This window comes from Cryptotermes secundus, unplaced genomic scaffold (assembly GCF_002891405.2).
Source record: "Cryptotermes secundus unplaced genomic scaffold, Csec_1.0 scaffold964, whole genome shotgun sequence".
Classification (NCBI taxonomy): domain Eukaryota; kingdom Metazoa; phylum Arthropoda; class Insecta; order Blattodea; family Kalotermitidae; genus Cryptotermes; species Cryptotermes secundus.
Window position 1 is genome coordinate 1,366,593 of NW_019725428.1, and position 15,135 is coordinate 1,381,727.

At 39.8% G+C, this 15,135-nt stretch overlaps 1 protein-coding gene across 7 annotated transcripts in view; it reads left to right on the forward strand.

Annotated features, from left to right (window-relative positions):
* The window catches only part of LOC111863422, a 357,450-nt gene that overhangs the window by 318,975 nt on the left and 23,340 nt on the right, over window positions 1–15,135 (forward strand). For all 7 annotated transcript variants that reach the window (XM_023849735.2, XM_023849737.2, XM_023849738.2 and 4 more), the window contains one exon: window positions 11,026–11,100. In XM_023849735.2, coding sequence (XP_023705503.1) covers window positions 11,026–11,100 — 75 coding nt within the window. The remainder of the gene's footprint in view (window positions 1–11,025; window positions 11,101–15,135) is intronic.

Consider the following 15,135-nt stretch of genomic DNA (forward strand, 5'->3'; position numbering starts at 1 on the left):
GTTGAATTCGCTTAAGTTAAATACGCCTATGAGTCGACTCCGCTGTAGTGACAAGTCACAGACCTCATGGCGCCTACAAGTTACACAGTGAAGCTTAATATTTTATACCGTATATTAAACGACAGAGGGTATTGTACGTAACCCCAGGATGTATATCCATCTATCTCTGGCTATACAGTCTTTCGTTGGACATAGAACAGCACAAAAACAGAATAAACACAGACAGGCATCCATGCCCACGGTCCTAGTCTTCGAGAGGGCGAAGAAAGTTCATGGCCTAGACCGCGCGACCCCCGGAATCAGCGGATTATGTCCCAAAAGTCAACAGCTGTATTATTATCATATCGTTACAAACTTTCAGATGTTATCTAAGATTTTGTTGCTAAATTCATTAAGAAACGAACAGACCCACCCACGCTGTATAATATGTCGCAAACCAGTTTATTTTTAAAGGAAAAGGAAGCTATTATCAATAGAAATATCCACCTATGTAGTTGGAACATTCGTATAAAACAAGCAAATAGAGCGAGTTTGGCCATTTCCTCCCTGAATCATTTCCCTATCTTTTTTTTTATTGCTAGTGAGGTGGGACTAAGTCCCTTGTACTGCGGCCACTTCTGGCCTATTGTACCAGCCCCAGATGATAGGTGAGGGTGATTGTGGAGCAATTGGTTGAATGAAGATTGGCAGGGGAAACCGAAGTACTCGGAGAAAAACCTGCCCCAGCGCCACCTTGTCCACCACAAATCCCACTTGACCAGACCCGGGATCGAACCCGGGCCGCCGCGGTGGGAAACCGGCGACTGACCGCTTGAGCTATGGCGCGGTCTTTCCCTTATCTTAAAGCGGTTTCTAAATCCACAGATAGGGAACCATTGTACTGCGTGAGTCACGGTATCATTGAGTGAAGAGTACGATTTCATAAGACGCAACACCCAATAAGCAAGCACAACAGTTAAAAGGAGTCTTCACTTGGGCTGAAACCATACAAGCTCTCAATCCTGTTGGCCAGATTAACTTTATCGACCGAACGTGACAGAATTGTCACGCGGAGATGTCTGTCTTAAAGTCTGTCCTAGTATACTGGTAAAGCCAGTGTGTGGATTATGTTCATCTCTGCTCTTGATCTGGGCATTGACAGCACCGAGGAGTAGGAAGTTCGGTCTGTTCAAGCTTCAGGTTTCGAATTTGACCTTCCATCGTGTTCAGGACTTCCCAAGTTTCATAGGATTTGAGGTCCTCACTCTCATGGTTTTGAAGAGTTCTGTCTTCTGGGATATAACACTGTGTAGAACGTTTAAAACCAATCGACGTTCCTGAGGAACATGTGTTCTCCATCTACAGTGTCGAAGAATAAGCGAACCAAGAAACCGGTGTGAATCAGATAACAAGCAGAGCGGAGCTTTGCCCTATTCTTATACCCTGAAGGTGAAGGCGACATATTCATCCGAAACGTCGGTTGACTTTCAATGGACTACACGACGTTATATCCCAGAAGACAGAACTCTACCCATGTTTAGTCTTCCATTCTCTTTGTAGATTAAAAGTTTATGTGATGTATGTTCGGACCCATTTGTAGAACATTCTTGTACTAGTTGAGTGTATGTATAATCTCCTGTAATTCCGACGGTACCTTCTTGTCTTGGACTTCGGCCCATGTGTTTTACGTAAGGCTTCCAAATGTGTGCTCACCGCACCATGATGATGTCATAGTATTGTTACGTAAATACATAATAGCTCTGTCGTGATATCTGGTTAAATTCTGAAAATAGTGAATACATTGAAAGGGTACAAAACAGTAGACGTCCTCTTCGGAATTTGACTTCCATTATCTCGGAAACAAACATATGGTATGAATCAAATGTTAAAGAAAAGGTAAAGCTATCAGTGTAAGAGGCCATGGAGGTCCATAAGGTTGTGAGACTTCGAGGCTCCCACATTTTATAGACGGTCTCCTCCAAGACAGCGGTGGCCGCCCTTTACCCCCTGGAAGATTCCTGGTATTCATATCTGTTAAGAGGCTGAGTCGACACCAGGGCCGGATTAGGTTCATTTAAGAATTCGATGACTTCATCGGGAATCGAACATACATGACAAAATATATGTCATTGATGACTACTTTTCTATGAAACTTTCCTTCATCCACTTGGTATCTCTTGAACAGTATATAGAAATGCATTAAAGTTTTTATGCGAAGGGTATTGCATGTTGTTTAATTCCATGGGACAGGCCGGTTCTTGAGAATGTACTTAAGTCCTCCACTTTGGAAGAATTTTGCGGGAGTGAGAGTTGAGCTGAATATTTACACTGTTATATTTGCCGAGTAAAATGAACCAAACGCGAAACCTGAGGTGTTTGTAGATCTTTCAGCAGTACTGGTGTTTTTCCTATGCTACTACAGCGTGTTTTGTAGACCTCTTATTATCGAGTTGTTCTCCTTCCACAGTCAGTTGTTCCCATTTACGCATTTCCACTTGTGTAATCGAATCTGCGTTGAAGGAAAGTTTGGTATAGTCTCTTGGCTGATTGAGACCTTCTGTCTCGCCGGCTCCGCAGCTTCAGCTGCGTTGTGTTTGAACCTGTTTCAGCCTTTCGGCGTCTCAACGTATGTTGCATTCACTATATGAAGAAGGAAATTATGGTGTGTGCCGAAGTGTTAGAAGTCTTCAAGATGCCATACGACTAACCCCTGAACCCGAAGTTAGACATTAGGTAAAGGCAATGTAAACCCAAAGCCAAGAATAGTAATTAAATTCCTTCCATTTTATATAACCCAATGGCTCATTACCTTATTCACAAAAGCCCATCAATAGTCCATATCCTGAGCCTGAAAAATCAAGTTATCATTTTCTTTCAAGACCTACTTTAATATTATTATTCCAACTACTACGTTTGTATCAGAGCCGTGAGAGCGCAGTCGGTATAGCAACTGGCTACGGACTGGACGACGGAGGTGTCAGAGTTGGAGTCCCGGTGGGAGCAAGAATTTTCTCTTCTCCAAATCGTCCAGACTGAATCTGGGGTCCACAAAACCTTCTATACAATGAGTACCGGGGTATCGTCCCCCGTGGGCGTGAAACTGACGACTCACCTCCAACTAGTGCCGACGTCAAGAAAATGCGGATCTATACATCCACTCCCCCATACACCTTCATGGCGTAGTGCTTAATGAGTTAAGGGCAGGGACAACTTTACATTTTACCTTTACTACGTCTGTATCTTTGAAGTTATTTCTCCTTTCGGGCTTTTCTACTCAGTTCTATACGTATTTCTTGTGTCTGATATACGTGCTACATGCTCCGCCTTATTCTACCATGACCAGCTGAGCGAATATTAGCTCCTTAAATGGACTCTTATCCATGGAGTTAATACTGTAAAATATAAAGTAAAACATGTCTATTCGAGTGACATGGAAACTTTCTCCCGTCTCTTTCCAAGTATGGGCAACGACCGTATAAAACGAAATAATAACAATCAGCCGTTCTGTAAATCGTATTTTGAGAAACAGCTAATTCATGTCTCCAGTTCCAGAGAGCTGCATTGCTAAGTTTAAGAGATAAATGAAACTTGGTTTATTTTTCCTACTGCAGTCTTAAATCTACATTAGTTTCACAACTTGCCTTTCCTTTTAATATCCAAGTTTCAGGTCACTAAATCACTTGACCGTTGGAAAATCAAGCCATCCATTAATTAGATTTGCTGATATGTTTAATGTTTTCTTTCGTTAAACGATGCTTGCCCTCTATTTCCTGCTGATCCCACTTTGGAACATATGGCATCCTTGGAACGCTTTGTTTCGCTTCAGTTTCTTAATCCTGATACAGTCAGTAGGATTCCTTGGACGGGGGATCAGCCCGCAGCAAGGGCGCTACCTACACAAGGCAACACAAACAGAATAAACGCAGACAGACATACATGCCTTTATTCGGATTCGAACCCACGATCCAAGTGTTCAAGCGGGCGAAGACAGTTCATGTCTTAGACCGTACGGCCACTGTGATAGGCTAAACTTGCAGTACTAAGTCTTAGTCTTGATTTTATTTGGGAAATTTGTGAGGTCGGAACGTGCATGATTGATTATACCACGAAGAAGATGATGATGATGATGATGATGATGGTGATAATGGAGGCGGTTTGTTCAGTAGGATGTTTGCAATTAGGCGGTCACGAAAACCTGTGATTTTTGAACAGTTATTGGTTGATATAAGCATAATTTTGAAGGTGGTTTCTATTGCACATGCTTTGAACATATTCTTACTGATTGGATAGAAATTGTATATGATATGAACACATAACGAGGAGGCCGTGTCTGTTATCCATCTATCTGAAACAGAGGTTACGTGACGGATTTCAGTTAAATTTGATTTTGGCAGCTGCACGTAATTTAATTTTAGTCCGTTTTAGCCCAATATAAGCCTAATCCCTACTTATAACAGAATTCAAACTCAGTCGATTTCCTCAAAAAGAGCTCGTGGTACAAGAAGTTGACACGTGGCAAAATATGTACGTAATTGAAATATGTGAATTTTGCTTGTATTATTCTGATGTGATGTAAGTTATACTATTTAACGGAAAAAAGGAATAATTACTATTGGCTGTGAATAGAGTGATGTGGTGTTTATGGTTTATGAGCAAACAAGAAAGAAATAGCAAGCAAATTGAAGATGAAGATTAGGTGGGGGCGGTACGTTCCTTCGAAACGTCTGTAAATGTTTACCAGAGAACATGGCGTCACATTCCATACGATAGTAAAGTAAGACTCCAATCTACAAGGTTAATTCTTCCCGAATAATTCCGTGTAAGATGAAAACGGTGCGAGTCCAACCGTGCTTAAAAGTGATATATTTTTTTGACATATACGTTCGTTTCAGCCGCAGTCAAGGCTGGAAAGGTAGCACTTATACAAAATGGAGCATAAATTTATGTAAAATAAGAATGTATCAGAATATAAAAGGTAAAGTTGTCCCTGTACGTAACTATTTAAGCACTACTTCATTAAGGCGTATGGGGGAGTGGATGTATAGATCCACATTTTCTTGACCTCGGCATTAGCTGGAGGTGAGTGGTCGGCTTCACGACCGGCCGCTTTATCCCCGGGGAAAGAGCTCCCGGTACCCATTGGATAGGAGGTTGGGTGGGCCCCAGAGCCGTTCTGGACGATGTGGAGAAGAGAAAATTCTTGACCTTACCGGGATTCGAACTCTCACCCCTCAATCGTCCAGCCCGTAGCCAGTCCAGCCCGACTGAGCTATCCAGGATCATTGATACGTATCTTAACGTAACACATTATAATATGTTAACTCTGTATATCCGATACTAGTGACCGTAGAAGTCGAAATACCTAAAGTATTTAAATAATAATAATAATAAAATTAATAATAATAATAATAATACTTGGCGGATTCGTGTAACTCGATTCCTGGTAAGTTTGGGGCTTACATTGCGTATGAAATATTGCAAGCCTTTAGTTATAAATATGGCGACGATACGACATTTTGAGGTTATGTCCAACAAATTTTACTTATATACAAAAAATAAAATAATAGAATAGTAGATCTGTAGGACTAGAAATCTCTGGGACGCGAAAGTAGGCTTTATGGGTTCTGCTCGGAAGTTATTAAGTTACTGTTGCAATTTTGTCTCCGAAGCCGCTGTTAGAAACTAGATATTGAACATATTCTTAACAGAGAAAGTGAAACGATACGGCGCAAACATGGAGACGATTAGAGATGGGAAGGGAAGTCCGCCAGACGCATCTACTTCCGCGTGCTTCATTCATATCTCAGCTGAGGAAGAGGAACTTACGATTTCTTCTTTGTTTGTGTGTTATATGTGTTAATCGTGGAGACTGTTGTTTCCTATGTCACGGTCTGGTCACAGAGTTATCTGTGAAAACAATAGTAGTGCGCTCTGACGGTCACGTGGTGCTATTGTTGCCTGATACTTCCCGCCGCACTGGCAATGCAAGATTGGCATATTGTCGCCTTAGTTCTTAATGGTTAAAACTGTCTTCAGTTTTAATTATTTTTCAGTATATAAATGCTTGTTCCTTAAGACATGGGGGCTATATATTCGTGATTAATCTGAGCAAAATTGCAGTATAGATTAGAAAAATAGGAAGTTCAGGGAAGAACTGATCTCCTACTCTCCTTTGATATGACACAGGACGCATCCAACACTTCTTCTTTTCCTGCTTGTATATTCGTTACTGCGGTAAGATTTTTACCCAGCTGTTGCCTAGCAACGATAGGGGGTTACACATATAGATAACACAGATTGATGGGATGGTTTTATGAAGTACGCTGTTGAGATTGCCTCAAGTCCCACAGTACAAAATTTGATAAAGATTGGTCCAGGCACTCAGAAGTTAATAGGGTGAGGGGATACCGAATGACACAGACATCATGGTGTTCATACTCTTGTTTTTGAAAATAAGGAAGATAGACTAAACTCAGTTCCATTTTATAAGATTTGAGGCTTTCACGGCGGTGACTATGAAGAAAGCAGTCTTCTGGGATTTGTCACCGTGTATATGTGGTGTTAACCGACGTTTCGGAGGAACGTATCGCCCCCATCTTCTTGACCGTGTCTCACGGTGTCGTCGCTTGCAGATTTACCTATACTTCTTCAACCCTGAAGATGGGGGCGATACGTTCCTCCGAAACGTCGGTTAACACCACATATACACGGTGACAAATCCCAGAAGACTGCTTTCTTCATAGTCACCGCCGTGAAAGCCTCAAATCTTATAAAATGGAACTGAGTTTAGTCTATCTTCCTTATTTTCAAAAACAAGAGTATGAACACCATGATGTCTGTGTCATTCGGTATCCCCTCACCCTATTAACTTCTGAGTGCCTGGACCAATCTTTATCAAATTTTGTACTGTGGGACTTGAGGCAATCTCAACAGCGTACTTCATAAAACCATCCCATCAATCTGTGTTATCTATATGTGTAACCCCCTATCGTTGCTAGGCAACAGCTGGGTAAAAATCTTACCGCAGTAACGAATATACAAGCAGGAAAAGAAGAAGTGTTGGATGCGTCCTGTGTCATATCAAAGGAGAGTAGGAGATCAGTTCTTCCCTGAACTTCCTATTTTTCTAATCTATACTGCAATTTTGCTCAGATTAATCACGAATATATAGCCCCCATGTCTTAAGGAACAAGCATTTATATACTGAAAAATAATTAAAACTGAAGACAGTTTTAACCATTAAGAACTAAGGCGACAATATGCCAATCTTGCATTGCCAGTGCGGCGGGAAGTATCAGGCAACAATAGCACCACGTGACCGTCAGAGCGCACTACTATTGTTTTCACAGATAACTCTGTGACCAGACCGTGACATAGGAAACAACAGTCTCCACGATTAACACATATAACACACAAACAAAGAAGAAATCGTAAGTTCCTCTTCCTCAGCTGAGATATGAATGAAGCACGCGGAAGTAGATGCGTCTGGCGGACTTCCCTTCCCATCTCTAATCGTCTCCATGTTTGCGCCGTATCGTTTCACTTTCTCTGTTAAGAATATGTTCAATATCTAGTTTCTAACAGCGGCTTCGGAGACAAAATTGCAACAGTAACTTAATAACTTCCGAGCAGAACCCATAAAGCCTACTTTCGCGTCCCAGAGATTTCTAGTCCTACAGATCTACTATTCTATTATTTTATTTTTTGTATATAAGTAAAATTTGTTGGACATAACCTCAAAATGTCGTATCGTCGCCATATTTATAACTAAAGGCTTGCAATATTTCATACGCAATGTAAGCCCCAAACTTACCAGGAATCGAGTTACACGAATCCGCCAAGTATTATTATTATTATTATTAATTTTATTATTATTATTATTTAAATACTTTAGGTATTTCGACTTCTACGGTCACTAGTATCGGATATACAGAGTTAACATATTATAATGTGTTACGTTAAGATACGTATCAATGATCCTGGATAGCTCAGTCGGGCTGGACTGGCTACGGGCTGGACGATTGAGGGGTGAGAGTTCGAATCCCGGTAAGGTCAAGAATTTTCTCTTCTCCACATCGTCCAGAACGGCTCTGGGGCCCACCCAACCTCCTATCCAATGGGTACCGGGAGCTCTTTCCCCGGGGATAAAGCGGCCGGTCGTGAAGCCGACCACTCACCTCCAGCTAATGCCGAGGTCAAGAAAATGTGGATCTATACATCCACTCCCCCATACGCCTTAATGAAGTAGTGCTTAAATAGTTACGTACAGGGACAACTTTACCTTTTATATTCTGATACATTCTTATTTTACATAAATTTATGCTCCATTTTGTATAAGTGCTACCTTTCCAGCCTTGACTGCGGCTGAAACGAACGTATATGTCAAAAAAATANTCCATTTTGTTTGGTTTGCTGTGTTCATCTTTTCATATGTCAAACATTGTCATTGTTTTCTTTATTCCACATGGAGATAGAACCGGTAATAACAAAGGTCACGGTATGGCATTCACGCATTTATGGCAAATTCATATTCCGTTCTTCTGTACTGAATATGTATGTAAACGTACGCTATTTGATGGGATCGTATTGCTTTTAGTACTATGTAGACACATCAGATCAGTACAGAAGATCTGGGGGAATGGCATTATTACAGAAGTTATTATAATTCAATTTCGGGAATTCGTTCCTACGTGTATTGCTGTTGAGAATAATAGTTACGACGTTTTGTTAAGAAAGCCCGTGGAGATAAGTAGATGGCGTCTGGCCTCAGGAACCTCGGTTAATGTAGCCGGTGTTTCGGCCGAGATTCGAACCGAACACTTTCTGAATACGCGTCTCGAGCGTTACCGTAACGTCTTCAGTCCGCTCGGACATATTGATGATAAAGGTAAACGCCATGAAAACATACGAGGGAGTGAAGGTATATCTCCACTATTCCTGATCTGAGCACTACATGGAGGTTAAGAGTCGGCTTCACGCCTCCGTCGCTTTACTCCCCAATGTCTGTGAGGTTGGGTGGGCCCCAGAGCCGGTCTCGACGCTGGGGAGAAGAGAGGAATCTGTTTCCCGTGAATAAATTTGTTGTTGAGTTCATTTACATGGCTAGGCGAGGATGCAGACAGCGGCTAACACCTGGTTCACAGATATGGATAGTGAAACAGTAACTGTAGCTTGAAAGAGATCGTACATCGCTCGGTCCAATTTACGACCGTTTTTTAGTGTTCAGGCAAAGAAGCTTCCTGGATTTTGCGTTGTCCACATAGTGGAGAGTTCTGTTTGCTTTCTACTGTTCTAATGCACTGATTATGTCAATACAATTTTTAACCACTGTCCAGTGTGATTGATAAAAGTTGTGTGTTTTTTTTTTTTTTTTTTTTTTTTTTTTTTTTTTTTTTTTTTTTAATTTTTCATCCTATACATGTCAATCAAAACGACCATCTTCAGAAGGATGTTATCAACTTATTTTAAAACTACTATTTACCAATGTCATAGATATACATATTATATCTTTTAACTAATGCTAAGATGTGCATTGATTTGTTAAAACATCTAGAAATTATTAGTTAGTTTGTTTACAAAGTATTAATGAGAAGGAGTGTAATGACAGGAACGAAATTGGTTCTAGATTAGAACAAATATTGTACTTTACTTTGTAAACAGACTTATTATAATAATTTCTAGATGTTTAATCACATCTTAGCATCAGTTAAAATATGTAATATATATATGACATGGTAATAGTAGTTTCAGTATGTGTTGATAATATCCTTCTGAAGATGGTCATTTTGACCGAAACATGTAAGGACGAAAAAATTTTTTATCAATCACACTGGATGGTGGTTAAAAATCTTATATGGAATTATTAGTGTGACGGACCAGGATGAACCAAGTTAAACTGATTATGTCAGTTTATTTAAGTCTTGTATTTTAAATTTGTGTGCTTTTTCAAATATAGATGACATCCATCAAGGGATCTAATTGCATACCGGTCTCATCGGAGTGATGGGTGTCCAGTCTGATATTGTCTTCAGGTTTACTTTGTCATTAGGCTGTGAATGAGTCAGTTCCTGGTGTTTAAGCGAATAGAAATATTACAGTCCCTGTTAGGCTGTCGGCGGCTTATTTGTGCTGTATACACACCACATAAGGAAGAGCATTGAGTGAAAGAGTGGGTTTAAAGTTGTGTCAGGGGCTTCAGTTGTTTGTGTTTCTGTATAAGTAAACGTAAACATTCGTTATTAAACTCAGGTAAAAGGAAAAGGTAAAGTGTCTCTGCCTAGTTAATTATGCATTATGCGATTCTTGACCTTGGCACTAGATGGTGAGTGAGTGGTCAGCTTCACGACCCCTTCTCTTTACTTCCAGGGAAAGGGACCCCAGTACCCTTTGGATAGAAGGCTGAATCGGCCCCAGAGCCGGTCTGGACGCTATGAAGAACAGAAATGTCACTCTTATCCCTGCCTTCCAGCCCGTAGCCCGTCGCTATCCCGAATGACCTATCCCGGCTCCTTTTTTTTTTATTGCTAGTGGGGTGGGACTAAGTCCGTTGTACTGCGGCCACTTCTGGCCTATTGTACCAGCCCCAGATGGTAGGTGAGGGTGACTGTGGAGCAATTGGTGGAACGAAAATTGGCAGGGGAAGCCGAAATACTCGGAGAAAACCTACCCCAGCGCCACTTTGTCCACCACAAATCCCACTTGACCAGACCCGGGAGCGAACCCGGGCTACCGCGATGGGAAGCCAGCGACTAACCGCTTGCCGTGGCGTGGCCGATCCCGGTTCCTTTACTAAACACAATATTTAGTTCGCATGTAGGATTTATTCCTAAGGAATGGAAAATGTGCCTAATGAAACATTACTGAGTGAAGTTGTGTAAATCATAATTATACATTAATCTTGTAATTCGGCAATGACTGTTTTTACACATATTCTTTCATTCCACAATTTTGACGCTGTATAACGTGTGTAGCTGATGCAGAGTTATTAAATGATCCAGAAATAAAATACAACAGACCACTGCTAATTGTTACTTTCTTTTCTTGCAGGAAAACCCTACCAAGTCACATAGTACATGTAGTGATGGGTCCTTACTAAGTATGGGAAGTTCCGAAATGGATGAGGTGAGCACAACCAGATCAGCTGAAGTTTCAATTTTCATGTTGCCTATATTGTTAACTGCCCAGACATGGAATAGCTTGGGCGGTTAGGGACCAGACCACATGAAAAAGGGAAGCGTACATAAACAATCCCATAACAACATGTCTTAGGATTGACCATAAGTAGCAGTTCTTTTTCATATGGTGGGGGGTTGAGTTCCTTGCTGCTTGGGCTGCAAATGGTGTATTGTACCAGTTGACAGTTGACAGTTGATATAGAGCATTTTGTGAAGTTATAATTGGCGAGGGGAACCAGAATTACTTGGAGATAGACTTGCCACAGTGCCACTTTGTCCACCACAAATGCTGCATTGACTGTCCTGGGATTGACATCAGGCCCCTGTGGTAAAGAGCCAGCCATGGTTGACTAAAGTTTACATGAATGAATTGTGTGGCGCTGTAATATGGTAAGAAAGATTGTACAGTTTTGGATGTGAATATGCCCCGTTCATTTACTTGTAATTTATTTAAAAACGCTGTTAGTAGCTCAGACTACATAGTGTCGAATTCTAAGATGATAAATAAAGAATGTGAAAGGATGTAGAAGGAAGAGGTCGTGGCCCAGATACTGTTTGGAGGGAGTGAAGAAAATCACAAAAACCTTAAGTTGGCATACTCAGTTCCCAGCCAATGTTTGAACCGAGAACCTCCTGAATGCATGTCAGAAGCATTACTGCCTGAGCTTGGTCAAGAACGTGGTGAGGTAGTGGTCTCAGTTAAGATGTCATCAATGCAAATGAAGATACAGACAGACTCTCTAGTCTTGATACTTGAGGGCTGAGGGGGCAAGGGGCATTACCAGACATAACTAATGTGCATAGAATCAGTTCAGAACATACTGACCACTAGCATACTTATGTAGTGCTCAGCTGAACTGACCTAGAGCATTTATGTTTATGTCTGTGCAGTGCAAAGCATCATTTCACTGACACTGAGTACATTAATATTATGCCTGATGAAGACAGTAGCATGGAGCTTGCACAGCCACTACAAAGTATGTACTGAATGTTTTGGTTCAGGTAGTAGTTGCTTATTCATGCTGCTGCCACTTCTTTAATGGTTCCGATTTGCTGCAATCCTCACATCTGTCAAGATCCAGAGTCTTGCAGATGCACATTATGTTTGGCTGAAATTTAATATATTTAATTTTTTTTTAAGAATGTGCTCTTCCCAAGCATAAAACCAACAGTCATTAGTAGAACAGATGTTTGAAAGATAGAAAGATAGTGGGAAAAAATAGTAAGAGAAGACCTTCTGTCAGTGATGAGCTTGTGAAGACTATCCATGAGACAGGTTTGCTCTGTGCATACATGTTCTGTAGGATATGGTTGAAGAAGACAAAATTTTTAAAGGGGGTACAAGAATTATGTCATTTCTGCGGTTAAAGTTGTAGTTATTACAGAAAATTAAACTAGGAAGCCATCATATGAGAGACAGTTTTGCTACATTGCTACATTGCTCTGCCACCGTTATATTTTGGATTATGGAAGAGAAACAGTGTATGTGGTCAGGAAGTTGGCTTGGTCCTTCTGACACAAAGAAACAGAATAGAGGTATGGCAGAATGTAATTCCACATGCACGCATTTGTATGTAGCAAGAGTTAGAATACCTGTTGAAATGTGTGGAGCAATGAACGGGACTCACTTGAACATCATTACACCTGTAAACTACATTTGTTTGTTTTGTTCAAAGTGCAAACTGTCAAGAAACAGCTAAGCTTTAAATCCACTCTACTTATAAGTTACCTGACTAAAATTTGTCTGAAACATCTTTGAGTGAGCATCATCATCAGATAGTGACATTGATCCATGTATCATATTTAAAAGATACTATATTGTAGTTATGATGGGAATCAAAATCGTAATTCCATAAATCCCATTGAACATATGGGGCTTTTCTTCTATAAGGTTTTTTATTCATACTATGAAAACCGTCAGAGATGCTTTAGGCAGAGTAAACATATTGGAATTTTAGTAATGAAAGTTAATGAAATACCAAATTTTCCTGACCACTGACCCCCATTAAATGGCTGAAGTAATTTGGATTTTGTCCTGGTCACTCCATCAAAATAAGGAAGTTTGAATTATAGAATTTGTATATAATGCCCATTCAGAATTCAATAGAACATCTCACATCAACTTTTCCCACGAGGTCCATGTCCTCTGTAGAGGCAAACAAATAAACATCAAATTGGCTTTTGTATGTAAGATGTGAAAGTACTGGCGAGCATGTGCTGTTGAATGATGCGTCAAGGTGCTTGATGGTTGTCAGATGTAGAAAGTAACTCTGTTCTCCATGAAAGCAAGAAGGTAAACATATGTCACACTGGCTTTAATGTTGCAGGTAAAATGTTGGAGTATTTGTGGCAAGGGAAAATATGATGATAAAATTATTAAGAGCAGCATCTGCAATTACAGTCCAGATACATGACATGGTTTCTAGAGAAATTTGCTTTAACCTTTCATTATTTAAAGTTTTGTTTTTGTTTTATTTTTGTATTCTGTTCTGAATCAAAAGTCACAACACAAATATTGTGTTGTGACTTCATATTTTTGAGGTCCCAGATTCAAATCTTGGCTCTGGAAACAGATGCCCTACCTGATCAAGGTTTTTAGTTGCTATCCTAAGTGACAATGGGCAGATGTGATAATAGTATCAGAAATTAGGCCACGACCCCTTTCTTTCATATCCTTTCCATTGTATTATATACTGATTATTCTGTTACTCAATATAAACTGAAAACGTTTTTAAATAAATCAAAGAAAATGCAAGAGAGAATGAATTCTCCGATATGCTAATGCCATGCTATTAGCCACTGTTAGAATCAGCATTTCTTTGATACAAGACTTCAACCTTGTCACAATCATTTGGATTTCCTGCATCCTTCTGTACCATAAGTCAAAATGATTATAGATTTTAAAGATTAATGTTTTTTAATCTTTTGTTTACAGAATTACTTTTATCTCTGTAAATTTCTCATCCAGCTATGATCTGCAAGTATTCTTGCTTGACATAGGTGGCAGTCATGACCTTCATTGTCTGTCTGTTGTCAGATCATGCTTATTCACACACTTTTCTTTGTTGACTGAAATTGTTGCCCTCAAATGGTGGTACGAAAGTGCTTTACAAGATATATTTGGCATCCTATATATTACATTTATAGCAACTTTTGAGGTGTATTTCTTCTTAATTATAGTTTATTTTTGTGCTTAATAAGATTTTTTTTTAATATGGACGAATTTTTATACTGGATCAACTACAGCTCCACATCCTCATTGCATGCTGTGGTATAAGTGAACCCTGTGATGAAGCTAGCAGACAAATTGATTTAAGTGACTTTCATATAGTAATATTTTACAGCCAGGCATGGTAAGGGATATTTTTATTTACTTTGTTCTGTTGTGTTAGATGTAGCAAATTATTAAATGCATATCTAAGCTCATGCTAGATATGGCTGAAATAAACACTAGAAAATTTTGGAATTTCCTTTGTTCAATCAAAAATATTTTAGTTGTTTTATATCTATGTTCTAATCTGTTCTCTTCTTTTGAATACTAAAGATGTAAGGTTCAGACATTTCAAACAATGAATATTTTTAGTAGTTGTTGGGTCTTGTGAACACAGTAATGAATTTCTGTGTTCAACAAATGTGGGGAATTTGTTAATTAGAGTTAGTTAATTTGGCTGGATGGAATATGTTCACACTTCATAGCTTATAAGCATTACTTATTATTCTCCCCTGATATTTAGTATTTGTAATGGCTTCAAATTCAGCATGCACTGTGTTTCATAATTATGGCAAGAAATGTTACAAAATAACTTTCTGTTTTGTCAGTGTTTTTAAAATTCTGTAATATGAAAGTCATTTACTTCCTATGGCACTAAGACCACTTAATAGGGCTGTGCCATAGCTCAAGCAGTTAGTTGCTGGCTTACCACCGCGGCAGCCTGGGTTCGGTCCCGGGTCTGGTCAAGTGGGATTTGTGGTGGACAAAGTG